The 25,953-nt window shown below is 38.1% G+C and overlaps 1 protein-coding gene across 2 annotated transcripts in view; it reads right to left on the bottom strand.

The window, feature by feature from the left end:
- Window positions 1-4,339: 4,339 nt before the first annotated feature.
- Window positions 4,340-25,953, bottom strand: part of RSBN1L (round spermatid basic protein 1 like) — a 64,726-nt gene continuing 43,112 nt past the window's right edge. For both annotated transcript variants that reach the window (XM_056118203.1, XM_056118204.1), the window contains 5 exons: window positions 20,622-20,759; window positions 16,511-16,653; window positions 12,337-12,504; window positions 8,278-8,386; window positions 4,340-8,193 (listed from right to left, as the gene is read on the bottom strand). In XM_056118203.1, the coding sequence (XP_055974178.1) occupies window positions 7,552-8,193; window positions 8,278-8,386; window positions 12,337-12,504; window positions 16,511-16,653; window positions 20,622-20,759 (1,200 nt within the window). In that variant the 3' untranslated portion in view covers window positions 4,340-7,551. The remainder of the gene's footprint in view (window positions 8,194-8,277; window positions 8,387-12,336; window positions 12,505-16,510; window positions 16,654-20,621; window positions 20,760-25,953) is intronic.

Below are 25,953 nucleotides of genomic sequence, written 5' to 3'. Positions count from 1 at the left end.
AAAAAGAAACATGGCAATTGCCTTAAGGAAGTGGATAACCAGCAGACCCTGATTAGATCTCTTGACACCCAGAGCACAGAATGTAACCGTGGGGCCCCCAACTCCCACCATTGGTGGAAGTGATAGGTCCAGCCTGAAGCAACACCAAATTCTTAGGCTCTACATTCAACCAGGCCCCAAGACCTGAACACAGCTTGGGAGCACCCACCCGAAGTAAGGGGTGGTGGGTAAGAAACAGACATTCCATATGAAGAGATACTGTAGGGGTATAACAAATACCCTAAGGCAATAGAAACTGAGAACTAGTCTTTGGTGGAAAGCTTACCTCATGGGATAAAAGGGGATGGGTTAAGGTACTTTGAAGACAAAGTCGGCAAAACCCTCCATGACACTGAAGCTAATGGTATCTTCAAAAATGTCACGCCACTGGCTAAGCAAGTGAAAACAGAGGTAGACAAATGGGACTATCTTAAACTAAGAAGCTTCTGCACCTCAAAAGGATCAGTGACCAAAATACAAAGACAGTCAACTGAATGGGAAAGGATATTCGCCGAATACACATCCGACAAGGGGTTGATATCAAGATTATACAAAGTACTGGTTGAACTCCACAAGAAGAAAACATTCAACCCTATCAGAAAATGGGGTGACAAAATGAACAGAAAAACTTCCTCAAAGATGAAATCCGAATGACTAAAAGACACATGAGAAAATGCTCTACATCATTAATCATTAGGGAGATGCAGATCAAAACAACAATGAGATATCATTTCACACCACTGAGAATGGCCCACATCCAAAAGAACAAAAGCAACCGGTGCTGGTGCTGATGTGGCGAGAAAGGGACCTTCCTTCACTGCTGGTGGGAATGCCCACTGGTTCAGCCCTTCTGGAAAACAGTATGGACGATTCTCAAAAAACTAGAAATTGAGCTCCCATTTGACCCAGCAATTCCACTCCTGGGACTATATCCCGGAGAGACAAAAAAGTATAGTCGAAGGGACATCTGCAGTTGTCTGTTCATTGCAGCACTGTTTACAATAGTTAGAATCTGGAAAAAACCTGAGTGCCCAAGAACAGATGACTGGTTAAAGCTTTGGTTCATCTACACAATGGAATACTATGTAGCTGTCAGAAAGGATGAAGTCATGAAATTTACATACAAGTGGTACTACATGGAAAGTATCATGCTAAGCGAAATGAGTCAGAAAGAGAGGAATAGACATAAAAAGATTGCATTCATCTGGGGAACATAAAGTAACAAAATAGGAGACTAACACCCAAGAATAGCCGAGATAAATACCAGGAGGTTTACTCCATGGCTTGGAGGCCAGCTTCACTCTAGGGGTAAAGGCAGCCCAGATGTAGAAGGGAGCACCAAATGGGGGGTATTGGAAGGATCCCCCAGGATGGGAGAAGCATGCTGAGACTAGACTCTAGACCAAACATGTTGCCACTCGATGCCTCTTTTGCAGGCCACAGCACCCAAAAGAAGAGAGAGAACAAAAGGGAGTGCCATGCCACAGAGGCACTGTGGGATGGGGGGATAAGGGGGGGTGGGAGGGGTACTGGGATCAGTGGTGGTGGAAAATGAGCACTGGTGGAAGGGTGGGTACTCGATCATTGTACAACGGAAACCCAAGCACAGAAATTTGTAAGTCTACAACTGTACCTCATGCTGTTTCACTAATAATTAAAAAAAAAAAAGATGGGGTAGGAATTAGGATCAGAGGACACTGGGACAATGGTGGAGGGAGGTGGACACTGTGGGAGGTATGGTGTGGTATTACTCATAAAATCCTACCATTAACAGTACTGTAAATTATGGTGTCTAAAATACTTTCTTAAAAATTTAAAACTTATATTTTAAAAAAAGCCATCTAGGGGCTGGAGCTATAGCACAGCGGGTAGGGCGTTTGCTTTGCACGCGGCCGACCTGAGTTCGATTCCCAGCATCTCATATGGTCCCCTGAGCACCGCCAGGGTTAATTCCTGAGCGCAGAGCCAGGAGTAGCCCCTGTGCATCGCCGGGTGTGACCCAAAAAGCACACACACAAAAAGCCATTTAAGTGGAAAAACAAACAAAAGGGGCACATAAATGAAAGAGAGTTTTAAGAGTAACCGAGTGGGAAGTGGTAACAAGTACTGTAATTGTACAACCATTATATTTGACAAAGAGCCCATGTCACCTGAATGATTTGAGGACTAAAATGAAATTGTAGGATTATTGTTTTAAATGTAGTGAGATGACAAATGCATACAAGATGAAGGCAGAAAATTTCAAGACCTTTAGAAAAGATGGAACAATATATGCCTTCCCTGTGGAGACTATAAATATGGAGAGTCCTCAGTAAACTTAGAATTAAGCTTCCATATGACCCCGCAATTCCACTTAGGGGCATCTACTCCTAGGACATATTGTCCGACAAGAGATAAATTATGAAGATGTGGTATATATAAACAATAAAATATTCTATGCAGCTACAAGGAACAGTGAAATTATGCAGTTTGTTGCAACCTTGTTAGAACTGAAAGATATCATGCTGAGTGAAATAGCCTGAAGAAAGACAAAGAATTCTCTCACTTATAGAACTGGGTGAGAAAATGTATTGTAGTAAATGGGGCATGCCTAGATCACTTGTGACCTCAGAGCTTAGGGAGGATGGAAGAGAAGAAACTAAGGGGAGAAGGAAGATGAGAAAGGGAAGTAACAGGGGTATAAGAGCTGGGGGTTCGGTTATACTGGTGATGTGGGAGAGCAGTATAGCTATAAAGCCAAAGCACAGACTCAGCAACACTGAAAACATGACATCTGAGCTGCAACCAAAGAGCTTTATAATGTGCCTGTCAAGGTGGCAGGTGGGGGTGGAGGATGTGGGATGGAGTATAGGAACACTGGTGGTGGGATTGGTGCTTAAAAAGTTTTATGCCTAAACTCAACTATTAATAACTAAAATATGGAACAAGAGCACAAATAGAAGTCAGAGAGATAGTATAAGGAGTAAAGGGCATTTGCATTGCTTGTGTCTTTGGCTGCCACCCATTTCCAATCCCCACTACCATATAGAAAGCACAGCACTAGGACTAGCCCGAGTACCACCAGGTACTGTCCCATTCTCTCCACCCCCACCCCCTGCACACATACACACCCCAAAAAAAGTCAGACTCAGGAGTAGGGTTTCTTTAAGTGCTTAAAAAATATTGTTTTTTTGGTCATATAAAAATCTGGCAGAGTTTAAAGACAAAACAGGGGTTAGGGATATATGGCTCTAAAGCTAGAATACAAGCCTTGCATATATGTGAGGTCCATATTTCCACTCTTGCCACTGCATCAACCCCTGAGCCATGCCAGAAATGGACCCCACAACAATAAAAGTAAATATATGCTTTTTAATTTTCAAGGGGGAAAAAAACTGACCAAATTTTTAAACACTATTATGCAAAATATTTGCAGTGATATCTCTGAGCTCTGCATATTTAATACTCTTCATTAGTACAATAGCAATGAAGAAAACAAAGATCTTGGAGAGCCCGGCAAGCTACCGAGAGTATTCGATATGCCAGACACAGTAACAACATTTTATAAACAGGCATAAATTCTAAATTTCAAAATGGGATCCAGAGTGTTTATATTTCAATGTGCAATTTTTGGAAGGTAGATAAAAGTACTAATATATGTAAAATGTATGTCATAAATTTTACTTTTAGTATCAACACAAATTTCTACCTGTTCACATTTTATTCTTTTACATTCCCTGATTAAGTCTCAAGTTCTGCAAGGGAAGGAAATCTGAAATGCAAGATATTCATTTCATTCCTGTACCCTCACAGTATAAATGTAATATACAGTATCTGAAGGTTTTAGGTCTTTGATATTTTAACAAAGTTGATTTTCATTAAGTACAGGAATCATAAAGCCAAAAAAATTTATTTACAAATCAAGTAGTTATATCGGGTGAGAAGAAGATTAAGAGGCATTCCACCATTCAGAAGACCTGAACACAGCCACATTTTATCAGCTTCAAAGACTCTGGAAAGAAGTAACACATTTTTCCATCTGTCTAGGGAAAGAAATAGTCCTGTCTAAAGGGAAAGGAGGCAATCAGTTTATCATAACATCCCAGAGCTCATACCTACCTAGTTCAGGAACTCTGTTTAAGGAACTCGTCACTATAATTCTCTGTCAGCATAAGTCAATTTCTGATAATTAGTTTTTAAGAGAAAAACAAAATTCAAACTGGAATTAATTCCAAGGGCTTGTGGAGTCTATTAAAAACTTTTAGGGATAACAACAAAGTGTCAAGTGTGAGAAAATAATTACAAAACAAAGGCAAAAAAATTAGTTTTCAGTTTTAGTATTTATTGAAAGGTGGAAGACAAGGAAAACTCCTCTCAAACTCCAAAAGCAAATCTTGCACCTTTGCTAAAAATAAAAATTTTTTTTATATTTGCTTTACATGACGTGAATTTTTCCAAAAAGTAACTCAATGCAAATTTACCAAAACAGTGCTAATTTATTATTTACAAAATGGTATTATCTAAGTATTGAGGGGAAATGTCTTACTCTCACAAACACTAATAAAATACCTTGAAGCTAACCTAAAAAATAAAATCTTTCCTATCTTTCATGATTCCCCCAAACTTACAGAATGGATTAAAAATGATTATGTGGAACAAAGCATAGTTATGTGTGGACATATACATGTATATGTAATACACACACACACACACACACACACACACGTGTCGTACTAGATCAACTTAGTCTTTCTTTATGGTCAACAGCCTTAGTGAGAGGAATATAATGAATATGGCTTCAGTAAACTTTTCAACTAATATTACAAATGCTTAATTTTTTTGCTAGCTAGCCAGCTAACCTGAGTATGGAATATATATTACTTAGCTAAATGGGCATAAACAAAAGTGATTTAAAAACAAAAGCACTGTAGCAGACACCACTGAGTTACCTTAATTTTTTAAAAAATCTGTATCAACTTAATAATTTATGTAACAACAATATATAGAATAGATCACGTAGGAACTATTATCTGAACTGCTTTATTGTTCTGATCCAAGAAACTGGAAATAATAGCAAAAAATCTGTGTTCAGAAAAAAGAACTGGAATGTACTAACTAGAAACCATTAATATAATGCAATATTGAAATAGAAATAATTTGTGTATAACAAAGGTAGTCAAAAAGATCTCAGACTGCATCTCAAGAGGATTTTAAAATTATAACCCGTAAGACAAGAAACATAAGCATTATTCAAGGTGACATGGCTATAACTTGAAATCTGAGCCCACTGATTTATACTTCATCTCTAACAGAGGTATGCATTTTACAAAACAATTTTTTTTAATATGGAGAAGTTTGGATATAGGTTATATAAGAAACTGTGCCTAAAAGCAACCATTATGGTTATTTTAGGTATGTTTTAAAGATAAAAGTTTAAGGCTCATATATTTTGAAAGGATTCCCTAAAGACACTTTATTACAATATGACTTCATGCATCTCTGTGTACATTACTGGAAAATTGAAAAACAAACTATTACATATATAAATCTTCAATTAAAAATAATAAAATGCATTTTAGCCACATCCCCATCTATTTCTCAATACTGGTTTGTTATGAACTTGTATCTTTCTCCAAAAGATTGATGCAAATACACAAAGCGATGAGGAACAGAATAAGACAGTAATATATAAAATAGAAGTCCACTGGGGGGGAGGGGAACAACCCACAAAATTTCTATTTACATGATTATACCTTCTTTATCCCATAAAAATCCCTATGTTACAAATATATTGATTTCCTACAAACCATCAAGATTTCCTACCCTTTTAAACTGAGGGCCAGAAATGGCATCATTGCTGCAGTTTGGTTTTTTGTTTTTTAACTGTTGAAATGTCTCTAAATGAAGTTTCTTTGTAAGCAGAAGATAAGCAGTTTTATAAATAACACAGATGAGACTTGAGCAGAAGCCACTGAAATAGAACATTAGCCCAAATGGCAATGTGTGAGCATGCACACGCACGCGCAGGCACACGCAAACACACACACAAACGCAAACACACACACACACACACACACACACACACACACACACACACTTTGAAATTCATCAAAGCATGAACCCAGAATACTAAAGACAAATAAACTACATTTGCAATAAGCAGAGTTATTTACATAAGGCTACAGTAAAGAGATTTGTTTGACTTGATTACAGCAGTGGTACCAGTGAATGCAGTCTGAAATAGTGCTCACTGAGGAGTTTTGTTTTAAGTCATCTTTAGTGAGGCAATGGCAATCTGGTTTCCTATTCCAATGTTCTTTTCTAGAGCTCCTTTTGAGAAAATTCTATTTACCTTGCTAGGATAGGGACTAGAGATCCTTAGAGAGCTGAGGAAACATCCTATTTTCTTAGTTCTATCTCTATATATGGCAGTTAGTCACTGCCCTTATTTTAACACTTTGTATTTGCCTTATTTTCTTCCTGTTTGTAAGAAAACGTAAAAGCGGATCCTAATTGCTTACAAGTAAATTTCCTGTAACTAAAGATTTTTATTCAGCTGGTTTTTAAATGTATTTTAGGACTAAGTGGTAATCTGGCCACATTATTTAGAAAGTTAGATGTCATTAATGGACCTTGTTTCTCCAAACTTTCTAAAATTATTACCTAAACTGCTCTTAATATTTTAAAAGTACTCCATATTATCCAGCACTTATGCAAAATATGGTAACCATACATTCCCATATAGACACATATGTACACACACTGACACACACACACATCCTTCATAACAATCTTTAAAATGCTTGCAGTGTGGAAAACTTAAGTATTGATAATTTGAAAACTATACATTTGTAACCCATTACCATCGTAAATGGATATACCAGCAGAAACATAATAGATCAGATGATGTAACTGAATTGTCAATCTTTTTTCCATCTCAACAGAAAACATATTACATGAACCTTTATTAAGCGGCTCACATTTCAGTATAAATCACACTAAAAAGATTTTTAAAATTTATTTACACTACTGTGTTGACATATTTAAAATGGGGGGTGGGAAGATTGTATAAACAAGCTCTATGGAAAAGCCATAAATTGTCAAAAAGGAATTCTGGCTCATATTATGAAAAAAAGTATGCATGCCTGCATGTGTGTGTATATATGTGTGTGTGTGTATATATACACACACACAAACATACATGTATGCACAAACATCCACACACATACACACAGAACACACATCACACACACATAAATGATAATGTCAGCTCTGTTTTAAAACTTAGGACTCCAACTCAAATAACTTTTTAAAGAATTCTGTTTAGACCTGCAGTGTTTACAGTGCAACTGGCCCTAAGTGCTTTGATAATTCACAGTTATGGACAGGCACTGAGGAATGTTACAAAGCTACATAAACTATATTTTGTAACAGGATTTGGGAGCAAGTCTCTGACTTGCATTCAGAATTCATGAATCTTTATTACATTATTAAGCTTTTTTTAAAAAAAAATTTTAAGTGGTATGTACAAATTTAACACAAAATGTCATCATCTTTTCTATCTTGATTCGAATGTGCTGAATTATGTTGCCTTGTGTCAACCAGACTTATGAGGCTTCCAGGACACAATTCTTCCTTTAAATCTTTGTTGCTATTTTCAAATTTAGAGTCCGTGTCCATCTCAAATTCTGTGAATTGAACATGATCCAATTTTGCTTTAACATTCTTGCTATCCATATTATTCTGTGCTCTAGTCTTTTCAGAAATACAAACATTCATAGGTTCTTCCTTGATTCTTACAGATGACATAGGTTCATGTTTAATCTGCTGTAATTCGTGTGCAGAGTGAAGCTTGTCTGACAAAACAGAATCCAAGGAACTTTTGCTTACAGCACTAGCCATCTTATCAACACAAGGTCCGAGAACTGAAGATGTGGAATCTGATAATGTGCCTGTTACATGAGTAGTTGTATTCTGAACAGTGTCCTCATCTGAGTGATACAACTTGAGCCGAACATGCCATGCCAAACTGCATACAGCTGAAACTGTCTTGAACTGATGAACAACATTCCTTGGAATAAAATAAATGTCATTATCATACAGCTGAATCCTGGCATAGCGAATACCTTCTCTCCTCAGCTGATTAAGTTTTGCATCATCAACCCATTGGACACACTAAAAGAAAAAAAAGAAAAGAAAAAAAGTAAGATTTTCTTTTCACAATGAAAATTAAACTGAAAATAATAATTTAAAATATACCTGGGACAGGGGTGGTTCGTGTAAATCTAACTGCATTCTCTGAACTACTTCTAAGAAATCTTCAGCATGAAAGCAAATTACATCTTTGGTTATTCGAGGTTGATCAGGCCTAACAAAGGACATAAAATAATGAGTAATCTATATCTTATGGTCAAAACCAAGTATCTTATAAAGTGCAAACAAATGAATACTATATCTATTTTTACCCAACTATGAGTTTCAAAATAAACTCAGTTAAATCATCTCAATTTATTATAGCTGTATATAACCATACTTTTAAAAAATTAAGTGCTGAAGTTAAAAATAGTTGTAAAATTTAGAGGTAAATAAGGGAGAAAGGAAACACTTTCCTTCAATGAAAATATATATAACTACATTAACACCTAAAACACCTAAATATACTCAATGAATTAAGAAACACAGTATCTAAAGAGTGATATAATTTGCTCACTTATTCATAAATCTATCTAGTGGAAACTTCTCTTTAACCAAGACCTTTACTTCCAATTTGTAATAAGCCTGATTCTAACATAAAGTCAAGCACAGGACTGGAGACAGTTCAGCAGGCAAGGTGTATGCCTTGCATGTAGCTGACATTATTTAGATTCACAGAACTGCATATGGATGGAATATGGTCTCCCAAGCACTGCCAGGTGTGCCGTACTTCGCCGACCCCCCCCCTCCCCAACAAAAAATAAAGAAGAACAGGAAGGAAAAGAAGGGACGAGGGAGCAGGAGAAGGAATCTAAAACACTAATAACTCTTATTGTCTAAGAAAATAAAGCACAAGTATCTAAAAAGAGAAAAACCCAGAACACTAAGGAAAAAGAAAAAGACACCACATTCCTTAATACAACTTAATTTAAAAGCAGGGGGGAAGAGAAGGGTTTCCTAGGCCAAATTATATCAGAGGCGTAAAATCCTCTTAAAACTCTAATGAAGTGTTTTATTTGCTATCTTTATTTGTTTTTGTTTGGGGGCCACACCAGGTGCTGGCTCAGGTGTTACTCCTGGCTCTGCACTCAAGGATCACTGCTAGCTGTGCTCAGGGACCATATGAGACACTAGGGATTGAACCCAGGTCGGCTATGTGCAAGGCAAGTGCCTAACTGCTGTACTATGTCTTCAGCCCTGCTATCTTTAATGTTAATAGATTACAGTAGCATTGGTACAGGAGGCAAAGTATATGTTATAATATTGAGAACATAGTATGATATCTCAAAGTTATTCATCCATTAATTCTGTTCACTGAATATATTGGTAGCTTAACAATAGTCCTTTCCACGGTAAAACAAGCTACAAAAGTGATTTTTATTCAATATTTATTAGGAACTATCAAAAAAGAAATATAATTTCTCCCTCATATAAAGTGAATGCAAGAACATACGCCAATAATAATATAAAGGTACAGATAAGCAAAATATTAATAACTAATATTGTATAATAAAGTCATGAAACAGGAATATTTGTACTAATTTTTGTACTAATATTTGAATATTTGTGCTAATTACTTTGTTAAAGTACATTAAAGTATAATGTTATTGATTACTACAAATTTGTTTTTCACCCAAATAGATATGTTTGCTTTTTGGGTCATACCCAGTAGTGTTCATACCTCTAACAGTGTACACAGGTATCTCTGGGCTGTGCACAAGAGATCATGCAGTGCTAAGGATTGAACCTGAGTTTCCTGCATGCAAAGTATGTACTCTAACCTATTGAGATCTGTCTCCGCCCACCCAAAGTAAGTCTCAAATCATTTATTCTAAATGATTTGAGACTTAATGTCAGTCTCAAATCATTTATACTAAACATTGAAGAAAACCATCTGAGGACCGGAATGATAGTATACTGGGTAGGGTGCTGGTCTTGCACTCAGCTGACTGGGATTCACTCGCCGGCATCCCATATGGTCCCTTGTTCCTCATCAGGAGTGATCCCTTGAACATGAACAAATGTTCCACCCCCTGCCCACAAAAAAAAAAAATAACAAAACCAAAAAACAACTCTGAAACTGGAATTTGTGATAATTCAAACAGAGAAAAATTTGCTTTTACTGTTTCACAAAATCATTACATTTAAACCAAATTCTAAGGACATAAAAATTTTATGAAAATTAACATTTCTGAAAATCACTTTTTAACCAAATGCAATTCAATTATAAAATAATGGAGCATACACTAATACTATTCTTATTTATTTAGGTTTGGGGGCCATACCTGGAGATGCTCAACAGTCACTCCATGCTCTGCACTGAGGAATAAGTCCTGGTAGTACACAGGGGGCCCACAGGGGATGCCAGAGATAGAAACCGGGATGATCGGTGCAAGGCAAGTACCCTACCCTCTGTACTATCACTCTGGCCCTAATATTATTTTCTAAGAACCTCTTAGTGTTAGTTCAATACTGGAATTTTTTTAATTTGGTTTTGGGGCCACACTTGGTGATGCTCAGCGGTTACTTCTGGCAGTGCTCAGAAAATCATATGGGATGCTGGAGATCAAACCCAAGCCAGTCATGTGCAAGGCACGTGCCATACCTGCTGTATTATCTAGCCCCATTACTAGCTACTTTTGAATAGCTAAAATTGATAAAACGTAACAAAGCAGCTTAGTTTACAAAATATAACAATAGTTTTTTTTTCTTATTTTTCTTGGTTTGGGGCCATACCCAGCAGTGTTCACGTGCTACTCCCAGCACACTACACAGGTGAACATAACAATACCAAGGATTTAAGACAGAGTCTCCAGCACACAAAACATACATATAAGCTCTAGACCTTGGAACTCTCTCTCTGCCCCTGAGTTTTCTCTTTTTAACATATGTACCAGTCACCCTTGAAAATAAAATGTCTTCATAGAATACATAGAAAGTCAAAGAAAATAGTAAAATAATTTAAACAGGTCAGAGAAACAGTACAGTGGGAAAGGCACATAGCTGACCTGGGTTTGATCCCTGGCATCTCATATGGTCCCCTGAGCACTGCCAGGAGATAATTCCTAAGTGCAGAGCCAGGAATAACCCTGGGAATGGCCTAAATAAACAATAAAGCCATAGAAAATTATACAATATTGACATTTTATATTTTCAGAATTAAGATGGTTTCATTATTTAGAAAAAATTATTGCCTATTTAGTTCCTAATCAAATGTTTATCAAAAAATAGACTGCTTTGTACCAAAATAACACTCAATTTAAAAAGAAAACCTAAGAAGATATCTTGCAGTATGAATACAGCTTAACTGTATGTAAAAAATTTCTCAAGGTGTGGGGCTGTTACCTTAAATATAGCTGACCCTTGATAATGGGGGTTGAGTATAAGATTAAGAGAGCAGATGCCTATATAGCTGAAAAGCTACATATAACTTTTAATGCTCAAATTTAAGTACTAATAGTCACTAAGTGACCAAAACACTCAACAAAACTATAGTCAGTTTTCACATATGTTGTATATATTTTATAAGTTACGTTGTCACAATAAAGTTAATTAGAAAATTTTTTGAAAATGTTAATTTGGAAAATCATGAGAAAATTAACTTACAATGTTGTATTCTATTAATACCATGTTTAATGTGTCAACCAAAAAGCCCCAGTTTAAGTACAGCTCAAACCTGTGGTGTTCAGGGGTCAACTGTATTTTAAAGAATATTAGAGGCTAGGGACTGGAACGATAGCACAGCCGGTAGGGTATTTGCCTTGCAAGTGACCAATCCGGGTTCAATTCCCAGCATCCCATATGGTCCCCCAGCACCGCCAGAACTAATTCCTGAGTGCAGAGCTAGAAGGAACTCCTGTGCATTGCTGGGTATGACCCAAAAAGCGAAAAAAAAAAAAAAAAAAGGATAAAAAGAATATCAGAGGCCAAAGAGGCCAAATATTAGTACAGTAGATATGGCGGTTGCTTTGCATGCAGTCAACCCAGATTCAATCCCTGGCACCACATATGATCCCCAAAGCTCACCAAGAATAATCCCTGTGTGCAGAGCCAAGAGTAAGCCCTGAATCCCTTAATACCACTGGATATGCTCTCACTCCCCCCAAAATAACAATTAATATATACCACTCTCCACAGTGTACAGCTTTCAGTACTCCAACAGCAGCTGTAGTTTGTCGTTCAAAACCTTGTCCTATGTGATCTGCATGGGCTCTTGTCCTGTCTTCAAAGAGCATCTCACGAGGCTCACTAGTTCGAGGTAGGTACTGCAGGTTTTTTATTTCATTGGTAGTTCTGTTCAAAAAGAAATTCTATTGTTTTTTAAGATCTGAGTGAGAGAGCTGCCTAAATTATGACGAAAGTTTAAAGATTTCTTTTTTTAATTTTTATTAGTGAAACACCATGAGGTACAGTTGTAGACTTACAAATTTTTGTGCTTGGGTTTCAGTTGTGCAATAATCGAGTACCCATCCCTCCACCAGTGCCCATTTTCCACCACCACTGATCCCAGTATTCCTCCCACTCCCAACCCCCATCCCACCCTGCCTCTGTGGCGGGGCATTCCCTTTTGTTCTCTCTCTCCTTTTGGGTGCTGTGGTTTGCATTGAGTGGCAATCATGTTTGGTCTATAGTCTACTTTCAGCATGCATCTCCCATCCTGGGAGGATCCTCCCAACACTTTTATTTGGTGGTCCCTTCTCTATCTGAGCTGCCTTTTCAGTTTAAAGATTTTCAAATATTCATACTGATATAATAGGGCTTATGGGTCATCAAGCATTTAGTAACCACATAATTCAGAGGAAAGGAAATCTTAAGTCACCTGCTTCCAAATAATTTTATTTTTGCTGTTGGGGCCAAACCAGGTAGTATGTGAGGCTGGATCAATAGTACAGCAGACAGGGCATTTGCCTTGCATGCAGCCAACCAGGGTTTAATTACCAGCATTCCATGTGGTCTCCCAAGCACTGCCAGGAATAATCCGTCAGTGCAAAACCAGGAGTAACCCCTGAGCATTGACAGGTATGACATTCCTCCTCAAAAAAGAAAAAAAAAAGAGGAGGAAAAAAAAGAAACAGGGTAGTAGGTTCAGGACAGGATTGGAGAACCATATGGGGTGCTGGGATAGACCTGAGTTGGCTGCACACAAGGCAAGTGCCCTATCTGCTGTGCTATTGCTCTAGCACCATAAATTAAGTTATATTTTTAAAAGCACAAATAAAAACACAAATGCACATGCAGGCCAGAGAGAGAGGGTATTTGCCTTGCATGCAGCCAACTTTGGTCCAATCCCTAGTACCATTTATGGTCCCTCAAGCGCACCAGAAGTGACCCTGAGCACAGACCAGGAGTAAGCCCAGACAAAAAATAAAACAACAGCCAAACAAAACATGAAATCTCTTTTTCTAACACATTCTTTAGCAAAGTGGTAGTTTTAAGAAAATAGTTACTTGGGGAAGAAACTAAATTACAATTGGTATAATTTACCCAAGCCTTCCTATACTCATAATATTTACTTGAGGTTTGGGTCTAATTTGAACAGAACAATACCCCATTCACATAACATAGCTAACACAATGTAATATCTGGGACAAGTAACTTTGTTTTGGGGCCACACCTGGCACTACACTTAGGGATGACTGCTAGCAGACTCAGGGGACCATATACGGTTCTGAAGAATGAACGTAGGTCAACCATGTGAAAGTCAAGTGCCTTACCTGCTGTACTATGCACTATGGGCCCTGGAACAAGTGTTTTTTTAAAATGCATTTCACACACACACACACACACACACACACACACACACACACACACACCTATTATATGCCAAGTACTTTTTCTAGGTACTGGAAATAGTAAACAGAACACTAGTGATTACTAAGAAACTAGTTTCCAGGGCCAGGGATGTGGTTCAGTGGTAGAGAACATCCCTTGCATATGTGAGGCCCTAGGTTTGTGCCCTGGTACTGAAAAATAAATAAAATTTGCTCCCCATTCATGGAATTGATATTCTCATGAAAGAACAAAAGATGAATTAGAAAGAAAATATAAAACAACAAATGCCTCTGTAAATATGCACGATTTATTAGAAGTAGGAAAGAAAAATCTTAGTTTTGTTCCTAGAAGACAGTCATCTCTCATTGGTCATCTCTACTGTATCCATTAGTAGTCAGCAATTTGCTGACTACTTAGCCTTGGTCACTGTAGACTCCCTTCCCAATTTTGCTGTAGAAGGGAAAAGATGAAATTTTTTTCACTAGAGCCGTCATTTTATCTACCTGTTGTTTTTCTGTTCCTTCCAAAGACAAATCCTTAATTTTCCATCCTCATCCTAGTTTATCCCCTAGGATCACTTTCCTCTTAATTTCTCATTTCAATCTGTTACTTCCTACTCATTGTGTACCCCTGTATTATAATTATCACATGCACGCATACAAACATGTTTCTGTAACTTTTTTTTGTTCACTGTGATTAATGTCCTACAGGTATCAGAAAGCTAGATGATGATATTACTTCCTCTGGAAAGCTAACCAGCTCTCAAAATCATAGGTTTTGTCTCATTTAACTACATTCTAATTTAAAAAATATATACATTTAGCACAATCCTGGGGTAATGTTATTATTAGTTTGCCAGATTAACAATATGATAATGAAATGATCACACATACCGCTACATTATAAACCTTGAGGTAAAACCAAGTTTCTCAAGTAGCTAATGGACTTAGGGCTGGAGCAATGGCACAGTGGGATAGGACGTTTGCCTTCCACGCGGCCGACCCGGGTTAGATTCCCAGCATCCCGTATGGTCCCCTGAGCACTGTCAGGGGTAATTCCTGAGTGCAGAGACAGGAGTGACCCTGTACATTGCCGGGTATGACCCCAAAAGCAAAGAGGGAAAAAAGAAGCTAATGGACTTTCACGAATTACAAGTAAAAGTCTATCTGCATTGTTCAGGTTTGCCACATTCATAAAATTATTTATAAATACAAATTAATAATCAATGAGAGGAGCTACGGAAATAGCATTAGGATTAGGGGTTCGTGTTTCACACTCACAAATTCCCAGATTTAATCCCTGACATGGATGCCTCCCCCTGCACTGTTGGTAATGTACTGCTGGAGGCCCCTAGGCATTGGTAGGGTGATCCTGGTGTTCTCCACCAGCGCTAGGTCCACACAGTACTGTATGATTAGATTCAAACATTGAAGACACCTGACCCAGTTCATCAAATAATGCCAGGAGAGACCCCACTCCCTGAAGGCAAATCCCAATGGGACCCCAGGTCCTTTAAGCACTACCAGAAAGGGGGAGGAGGAGAAAGAACCACTTAATACAACAATTTTACCATTTATACTTTAACAAGTTGGGTTATAGTGTCACATTAAATTAACAAACACAACATAGATCATAAAAGCAAGCTAGTTTACTCAATGACTTTCTAAAATAAAATAATCACCATAACCAGTGAAACCTTTAGATCTTAAGTACCTTAAAAAAAAAAGTTATGTCACCATCTATCACCCACTCTATTCGCAAGAATATTAATCTAGTTTGTATTTTCCCCCACATTGTACTCATGATACAAATAACTCATTTAAATACTTCATATATTCTTTTTTTTTTCTTTTTGGATCACACCCAGCAATGCACAGGGGTTACTCCTGGCTCTGCACTCAGGAATCACTCTTGGCGGTGCTTGGGGGACCATGTGGGATGCTGAGTAGTGAACCCGGGTTGGCCGTGTGCAGGGCAAACACCCTCCCTGCTGTACTATCACTCCGGTCCCCTACTTCTTATATTCTTTAATAAAAATAAACAATTATTTTTTTCTCAGCACAAATAATGCTGCAGTTTACATTCTTACATTTTCCTTTAGTGTTTTTATTTGCTGAGGTAGATATTCAAAAGTAGGAGGGCTGAGTTCAAGTCATATGTATGCTAAATTTTAAGACCTACATTACTACTTTCACAAAATGATTATAGGAGTACCTCATCTTTTTACCAACATGTAAGGAAGGCCCTGCTTCCAATATATCTACTGGCTACTGTTGCTCTTTTACTTTGTCAATCTAATGGGTAAAAATAATAGTTCACAATACATTAGTAAACAATTTGATGCCTAGGACCTATGATCTTATTCATGTTTCAGTTATAAACTGTCATCCTTCTCCAATTTTATACACACACACACACACACACACACACACACAGAGTCATCCTCCAATTTTACACACACACACACACACACACACACAAGTAAAACACCTATCCAGCACTAAAAAATGTTTTGTTTGCAACCTACCTTTTCCTTTTGAAAGGTGACTTTGGCATATCAGCCACAGGGATCATTTGTTCTCCAGGACGCACCCACATAATGGGACCATCATCACTATCTTTTCGACATTCTAATTTTAGACTAGATAGTGTCCCCCATGGCAGTGTACACTAGAGACAGATAAAAATCAGTTACTTTTCAAATCTATCCCTAGACACACTTGTATATATACCTCACACTTACATTTTAAATATACACCTATGTTGACTATATTACCATATAAATTCTCAGATACTCATACATTTACTTTCAAAACACTCTTATCTTAAACACATTATTCTATTTTAAACACATTAAGAAAATAAGAAAATATTTCTAGATGTTTCTCCTCCCAAACCCTGTCAGAGAGATGATTCACTCTGTTAATCATGTTTGCTTTAATCATGAGAATCCCTGGGGGGGGGTGGGGGGGATGAATAATTAAAATACTCATTTATTATTTATATTCAAAACCCAACAACAAAAAAAGAAACTAAACCAAAATAAAAATGTATTCCTGTTCAGTAGTTTCTCTAGGTTGCGAGTCTAAAACCATAGACCAGGGCTAAAGAGACAGATTAAGATTCTTGCCTCACATGCAGCCAGGCACAGAGACAAGACTAAGCAATGACTTCCACCAGGTGTGGTCCCCATAGGGACACAGCCAAAGAACAGTGGGTCAGGCACTTGCCTTGCACATACCCAGCCTGGGTTTGATCCCCAGCACCCCATATTGTTCCCCAAGCATTTCCAGGAGTGCTCCTTGAGCACAGAGTCAGGAGTAAGCCCTGAGCAGCACCAGGTGTGCCGCCCCGAAAACAAAAAAGTACCGAAAGATGGTGGTGGGGAAAAAAAATTTTATTTACGGGGGTGGGGGATGAGGGAGAGAGAGAGATACAGAGACAGAGTCAAGTTAAATTTTGTCAGCTCATTGATCTAATTTTCAAATCACAATCTAGGATCAGGGAGATAGCTCAGAGGACCGGAGTGAGTGCCTATGTGGCAACCAGAGGCCCTGGGTTCTAGTTCCAAAACCACATGGTACTACCACAGGCCTGCACCACTGGGATGGCTCTTGGTGGCCTCTAGCACAGCTGGGCACAAGCACTTCGCAAGTGTCCCCAGACCCCATGACACCTGGTGGACAAATACTTTAGAGATACCTCCCCAACAAAAGTTAAATCACAATGTAGGCCAGGAATGTAGCTAAGCAATAGCAAACTTAGTGTAGCAGTGCTGCAAAAATAAATTTTTAATTAAATAAAATCACAGTATAAAATATATTCAAATTGTGATATTTTAAAAATAGCACAAACACCATAATATCACCAACTGGAAAAGACAGAAGAGGAACAAATGGTTTAAAGGGAATAAAAAGAGGCCTGGAGTGACAGCACACTGAACCCGAGTTTGATCCCAGGCACCCTATCTGGTCCCCTGAGTCTCAGTGATCCTTGAGCACAGAGCTAGGAGTTAAGCCCTGAGGTCTCCAGTGTGGTCCAAAAAACAAAAAAATCAAAAACCACAAAAAGGAATTAAAAGGTAGATGAGGGCCAAAGAGATACTTTGGTAGGCTAGAAGCTAGCCTTGCAGACTAGGCTGACCCAGATTCAGTCCCCAGTAGTTGAATGTACAGTAGGTGAATGTAGAGTCATTGAGCACCACTGGGTGTGGGGGCCCCTCCCTCACTTCTGTTAAAGGTAAATGAAAAGGGAATGGAATGAGACAAAAAGATACACACCTACAGATTAGAAAACCAAGTAAGCAATAGTAAACAAGGAAGCGATAATCAACAAATCATGTGAACATAAGAGATAATCAGATCTTGTTAACAATGACCTTTGAAATACTTATTAAATAATTAACTTCATAGCTCAGATATTTCTCTTTCAATGAGAGAGAAATAAGAACCCCCATCATTCCACATCAAGAAATATTTTCAGGAACACAAGGTAGGGTAGAGAGATGGAATCTTGCAAGAAGTCATTTAAAGAATTTAATGATCCTAAAATCCATATAGTCTAAAGGTCTTATTTTATAGATCACTCAGGACACTAAAGCCCACAAAGTTTAAATGCCTTGCTAGTTAAGGACTGAAATGTAGCTAGCATAATTTATCAGGCCAGTTTTCCTCAAAGCTAAACTGCTATTCCCTTGTAATGAAAAATCTTTCCTGCACTTCTTAAAACCTCTGGTATGTACTCTATCTAAACACTGAATAAGTGTTTCTTTGGTAATTTTATTATTTAACCTATTAATTGATACATTCTTTATGGAGTCATTGAAACATGTTCTAATAATTTATTTATAATAAGGAAAAGGAGGTGGTTCTATACTATTTATAGATTATTAAAGGCTCCTTAAACTCACAAAATACACGTTATTTTAACTTTTTGTTTGCTTTAATTATTCCCAACAGTCCTCAAAGCTGTCTTCTGGCCCTGTGCTCAGGAGTCACTCGAGTGGTACTCAAGGGACATTATGTGCTCAAGGGACCTTATGTACAACCAGGAGTCAGTTGTATGCAAGGCCAAGTGCCTTAACTACTGCATGATCTCTACAGCTAATTTTAACTTGTAAATAGGATTTTTTTTCCCCCTTTTCTTGGGGATTGGGGAGTGGCACATGGCTTGGGGCCACATCCTGTGGTACTCTGTGTTTACTCCTACTTCTATGCTTAGGGATCATTTCTGGCAGGGCTCAGGGGACCACATGGGAATGCTACATCCAATTTCGTTGTGTGAAAGGCAGGTTACCCATCTGCTGTGCTATCTCTCCGGCTCCTGAAGTTCGTTTTCTTTTCTTTTTCTTTTTTTTTTTGCTTTTTGGGTCACACCTGGTGATGCACAGGGTTACTCCTGGCTCTGCATTCAGGAATTACCCCTGGCGATGCTCAGGGATGCTGTGAATCAAACCCAGGTCGGCTGCATGCAAAGCAAATGCCCTACCCACTGTGCTATTGCTACAGCCCCTGAAGCCCATTTTCTTAACAAAGAATTCTCTTTTTCATAAAAAGTATTTTCAAAAACAATAGACATAGCTTTGAAACCTTGTATTAATCCAAATCAAGATTTTTATTAGTATTATTTTTTTTTTGAGTTTTTGGGTCATACCTAGCAATACTCAGGGGTTACTCTTGGCTCTGCACTTAGGAATCACTCCTGGCCATGTTTGGGGGACTGAATATGTGGGGGACCGAACTCAGGTCAGCAATGTGCAATGCAAATGCTCTACCCACTGTACTATTGATCCAGCCCTCCAAATTTAAGATTTTTGTAGAAGTGATACCTCATTGCATAAAGCTTGTGAGGTATCACAAAATAATGTGCTGTTAAAGCAAATAATCTTACCCCAGACTGCTTTACTTTCAAAAAATTGTGCAAAAAATTTTTAATCTTTCCTGCTGGATTTCAACTGTGTATGTTTCAAGATGCTATATTAACAGTAGCCATCATTCATATTATGTAGCTGACTGAGATCTGCTACCATTATATAATCAACAGAGGCAGAATCTAATTTTCCAAAGTAGCAGTGTGTCTAATGTTTTTTTTTTATCTACTATGCAGCTTTGTTATTATATTCAGCAAGTGAGAACTTATGCACTTATTACTTTTATGAGAGCAAAAAAGTATAGGGGGGGATTAAGGTGCTGGCTTTGCATGCCTTATCTGGTACCACTTGGTCCCTAAGCTCAAGCAGGAGTAACTCCCAAACACAGAGCTAAGAGTAGACCCCAAGGACTGCTAGGTATAGCCCAAATAAACACAGCCTCCAAAAAGTAATCTATGTTAGGGATTTGGGAGATAGCTCAGTAGTCAAGGATGAACGCCTTGTATCTAGTACCAAAATGTTTCCAAGTACCATCAGGCCTGAGCATTGAAATACTGATTCTGAGTATTGCCTAGACTCAGGCCCCTGGCACTGCTTGAAAATCCCTCCAAAAGTTCTACTTTCAGTTTCTTTACATTCCTTCCAATTTAAATGAAATTTTTTAAAATTTAAATGAAAATTTTTTAAATTCTCTAGTAGCCACAATTTGTATCACCTAGAATATTAAAGTAACACCACGATTTAGACTGCATGACAATTTTTTTCTTACTTTTAAAAATGGCGAATCTTCCAACATGTCAAGAAACTCAGGGAAGTAATCTCCCACTTCTTCATCAACTGCTCCCACCAAGCTGATTTGTCGCATTGGGCCAGCTCTGTAAGTACCATGAGAATATGTTCTTTTTACCTAAATGATATGGATTTAATTAAAAATTATACATAAGATAATGCCTGATATCACTATATAACATTAATATCAAAATATGTGCAAATAACGTTAGACTTAAAAAGGGTGCCTTTTACTAACCATGACTGCTTATGAAAACATAATTCTAGATAACTGATGAAAGTATTTCTTGTAAGACAGGGGTACATTATTTGATATATAATACTGCAAAAATTATATTCAAAAGATTATATATCTAAATTTTCCTAAAGGAAATGGGTCTTAATCTTATTTTTCAAATGCAAGACCTTCTAAAAAGGTTATATTTACCCACAACCAGCGGTTTGCAAGTCTATGAGGTCATAAGTAATATGGTCCTTCTAACCCTTAAAATATTAATTAGAATCTAGCTTCTATTTCTATGATTAACTTCGAAGAAAAACTACTTAAGAACCAGGGGCTTAAGAACCAGGAGTCCTAGATCCCAAATCTACCTTAATTAGTTTCCTTAACCAAAATGATTTACCTTTGATTGCTGAGGAAAATTAGGTAACTGTACTAACGTAATATGTTTGTAAATGAGTATCACTCAAATAGTAACCAAATTAAAACTGTTTACACCACAAGAATTGTTTGATACAACAATTTTTCACATTTTTGTTTAAATCCTTCAAGGAAACCTATGCCTTTTCATATATTAACACTGATAAGCAAGTCTTCTTCCTTTCTTCCTTCCAGAAACTTTGAGCAAATTACTAATATTTTTTTCCTTAGCAGTCTCTGTGTACACCAAATTGTTAAAGACCAAATGGTCTCAGTTCGTCTGGATCTATCCCAGTTTTAAAAATAAAGCCCAGTAAACCAGAAACTCCAGAGAGATCAACCTTTCATCACATCATGAAAACAGAATCTAAAAGATACAAAGGTATTCGCATCAAAAATCAAATCCTCATAATCACACTTGGTACAGATAGTATTTCAGTATAACAAAATATCTAAGCACTGGAGTCAGAGATATAGTACAAAAGGTAATGTACTTGCTTTGCAATGGGGGGGGGGGGGTTGGAAAAGAGGGTGGGGAAGTGGGGGAGGCAACTCAGGTCCATCTCTATATGGTCCTCTGAGCCCACTGGGAGTGATCCCTGAGCACAAAGCCAAAGCCAGTAGTAAGCCCTAAGCACAGCTGGAAACAAAAATGTCTAAGCACCTAATTATATATTTCCAAAAACAAAGCAATAAAAACTACATAACATAATCATTTGACTAATATTAGAAAGTGTTATTTGATTATCAGAATTAGTGAAAAAGTATAATGCTTATATACTAAATGCCTTAATAAATTTACTAGAATTATAAGCTTGTTACAAATTCACTTCTTAGAAACAAACATTCCTTCAATCCCCAAATTTACAAAAACATGTGAGAGTTCTTTTTGTACAGATAATCTGATCTTTTACTGTCTCCTTAAAGTAGTAACTATATTAACAGTTAAAATCTCTCTCTTCGAGGGGATCACTAAGTCAGTAATGTTTGGAGGAACGGTTTGGGATAGGAGATGTGTGTTGAAAGCAGATAAATGAATAAATGTGACAGCCTCTCAGTATCTATATTGCAAACCATAATGCCCCGAAGTAGAGAGAGAGTATGGGGGAAATTGTCTGCCATAGAGGCAGGGGGAGGGTTGGAAAGTAAGGGGTGATACCGGGGACATTGGTGGTGGAGAATCTGCACTGGTGGAGGGATGGGTGTTTGATCATTGTATGACTAAAACTCAAACATGAGAATTTTGTAACTGTATTAATGGTGATTCAATTAAAAAAAAATCTCTCTACAAGTCTTAAAGCTCAAGATAGTTGGACGCTCTGAATTCTACCCAAAAAAAGTCATCTCTGTATTATAGTCATGCAGTCTAATTCATAATCACTGTCACTGTCCTCCCGTTGTTCATCGATTTGCTCGAGTAAGGTCTCCATCGTAAGACTTTGTTGTTACTGTGTTTGGCATATCAAATACGTCACAGGTAGCTTGCCAGGCTTTGCCGTGCAGGCGAGATACTCTCCGTAGCTTGCCAGGCTCTCCAAGAGGGGTGGAGGAATCGAATTCGGGTTGGTCATGTTGGCTGCATGCAAGGCAAATGCCCTAACTGTTGTGCTATTGCTCCAGCCCAAATTCATAATAAATTACTAAATATTAATATAACACAGCATGTTCATTATTATTATTATTATTGGGCTAGAATGACAGCACAGCAGGCTGGGTGTTTGCCTTGCATGCAGCCTGCCTGGGTTCAATTCCTCAGTCTGTTTCGGAGAGCCCGGCAAGCTACGGAGATTATCTCGCCTGCACGGCAATCTCCCAGTGGCGTATTTGATAGGCCAAAAACAGTAACAAGTCTCCCAATGGAGACATTACTGGTGCCTGCTCGAGCAAATCGATGAACAATAGGAGGACAGTGCTACAATGCTTATTATTATTATTATTATTATTTTTATTTTTGCTTTTGGGCCACACCAGTTGTGCTCAGGGTTTCTCCTGGCTCTTTGCTCAAGGATAAATTCTAGTGTTGCTCAGGGAACTGTAGGTGGTGCCAGGAAGTCTAACCTGGGTCAACAACATGCAAGGCAAGCACCCTACCCACTGCAATAGCTTACAGACTCTAGATTTGATTCTGGCTACTTTTTGTTGTTTTGTTTCTGGGGTGAGGGTTGGCTATACCTGGCTATGCTCAAGAGTTGCTCATGACCGAGCTCAGAGATCACTCCCAGCAGAATTTGGGGGATCAAATGCAGTGCTAGGGACTGAAACTGGTTTTGCTGTATGCAAAGCAAGCACCTTACCTGCTGTTCTAGAGTTTGAGCTAATGGAAAATAAATTGTTTAAATTGTGTTTAAACCTGTCTTGTTCATTATTCATGTAATATTTTGTGAAAATATAACATGATTATAAAGTTTGCTTGCTACAAAAAGGAAAAAGTAGCTTTCCTAACTTAAAAAAATTCTACAACAAGGGATGAAATAATTTCTAAATATGGGGCTAAAGAGATAGTAGGGGGTTTAAAATGCCTACCAAATATGCAGCTGATCCCAGACCCCTGAGCCCGGTAAGGAGTGATTCCTGAGCAAAGAGCCAGGACTAAGAAATGAGCATGGCCAGGTACAGCTCCAAAATAAACAACAAAAACTATGAAATCACTGAAACAACTCATCAGTTCCTGAAATATGTCCCTTCATATCTCAGTCTCTAAAACAAAGGTTCATCACACACAAGTTGATTATTAAATTTTCTGAGAAATCTTACAACAAACTGAAGTACAGACTTTAACTTGCATTTGGCCAAACTGGGTTCAATCACCAGCAACCCATTTGGTTCCCAGAGCCCCATCCAGGAGTAGCCCCCAAAAGAAACAAATAAATGTTTGGCTCAGAATGTACTTGTTATTCTATTTTGACTTGAAAATATCTTCCAATAGTTGCAATTAGCAAGTCTATCAACATCACATTCTATCAAATAATACTTTAATAATGAATCACAAGACCTAAAAATATCTTAAGCTAGTGTCTGCATAAACATGATATAAATACAAAATTCGTACGTGCAAAAAAACTGAGGAGTTTGCAGCAGCCCCTGCCTGCACGCACCATTTAGCCAACAGAGAAATAGCCAAGCTCCACAGAAAGAACATGATGCTGTTGAATCTTTCCAGACTGATTTGGGCTGACAAATCTGGGCCCTTCTTGGAATGGGAGTGGGAAGATTCCCCTTCTGCCTGTAGGCGCTACAGCCCGCAGCCACATCCAAACACCCTCCACAAAGTAACGGACTAATTCCACAACTGAACCTCATTGAGCTGCCAAGCCACCAAATCATTCTGGCTCCAGGGCTCCTGGACCATAAGGTCACATACGTGGCGACTGAATACCTCCAAATGTCACTGTACTGACAGCCCAGTAGTATCATAGCAAATCTGATGGGAAAGTTAAGGAGAAGACCAACAAGCTCAATGGGCAAAAACAGTAACACTGAAAGCCCAACTTGGGGGCTGGAGTTAGTAGAGGGGATAAAATGTTTGCTTTGTATACAGCTGACCCAAGTTAAGATTCTCAGCATATGGGTGATCCCTGAGCACCCCTTGGTTCCTAAGTACACACTCGGGAATAACCCCTGAACATCACCGGGTATGAACCAAAAAGGGCCAAAATAAGTAAAATAAAATTTATAGAAAAGAAGGTTCAATTTGTACCAGCTACTGTAATGACAATAGTAACAATCATTATGATAACAACTATCACAAATTAACTTTTATTGATCAAAACTTTGATGATTCCATTTTCTTTTGTGTTGTAGCAAACAATATGAAGTGTATTTGCTAGTACCAGCTAAGGGAGGAGGGAAGGCTGGGGTGGCAGGTAGGAAACTGGGGACACTGGTGGAGACAGGATTGTGTTGGAACATTTAATGCCTGAAACCACTGTATTATGAACAATTTGGTAAATCAAGGTGTTATAATTTTTTTTCTTATAGTTGAGGGATATCTGTGGTCTTCTCAAGTTGGGGTGGGCAACCTCCCCCTTACCCCATACTTCCAGAAACCTTGGCAGCCACACCCACATCCCAGAGCTAGTCGTCATATAAAATCATCCAATAGCTCAGCTTTACAGATTCACAACCACATATCAAAAGAGACATAAGCCAAGCCACTAAAATTAATGGGTACACCAGTCTCCCAGTTGAAAACTGTGGTACCCTCAAGAGGGGACGTAGGCCATGTGCCCACCCTACAAAGCCCTGGCAGCACTGCACACACCGCCAAAAAAAAAAAAAAAAAGAGCGGATAAGAGCAGAAGCAGAAGAGGCTGTTGATTCCATTCTGTTGGTTTGGGTTGCAGGAAGGAAAGGGGAAAGACTTTTTAAGGACAGGACATGATCTGATCATCCCATTCACACTAACATAAAAAGTGAGCCACCAGGGGGAGCCATTTCCTATGACATCTGGCATATTCTTTTGAAAGCAAAATAAATATTTAATCTACATTTTATTTTTAAACTAGTCATATTTTAACAAAAAATTGAAAGCATTGTTGTAATTTTAAATTAACATTATAAACGGGAGACTTTCTCATGAGAGTACTTCATTCTGTTATTGTTTGTTTTGGTTTTGGGGTCATGCCCAGGGATGCTTAGGATAATTCCTGGCTCTGCAATCAGGTATTACTCC

Source organism: Sorex fumeus, unplaced genomic scaffold (genome assembly GCF_029834395.1).
Source record: "Sorex fumeus unplaced genomic scaffold, SorFum_2.1 ptg000037l, whole genome shotgun sequence".
NCBI lineage: Eukaryota > Metazoa > Chordata > Mammalia > Eulipotyphla > Soricidae > Sorex > Sorex fumeus.
Note: the sequence above shows the minus strand (reverse complement) of the source record. Positions and strands in the feature narration are given on the sequence as shown.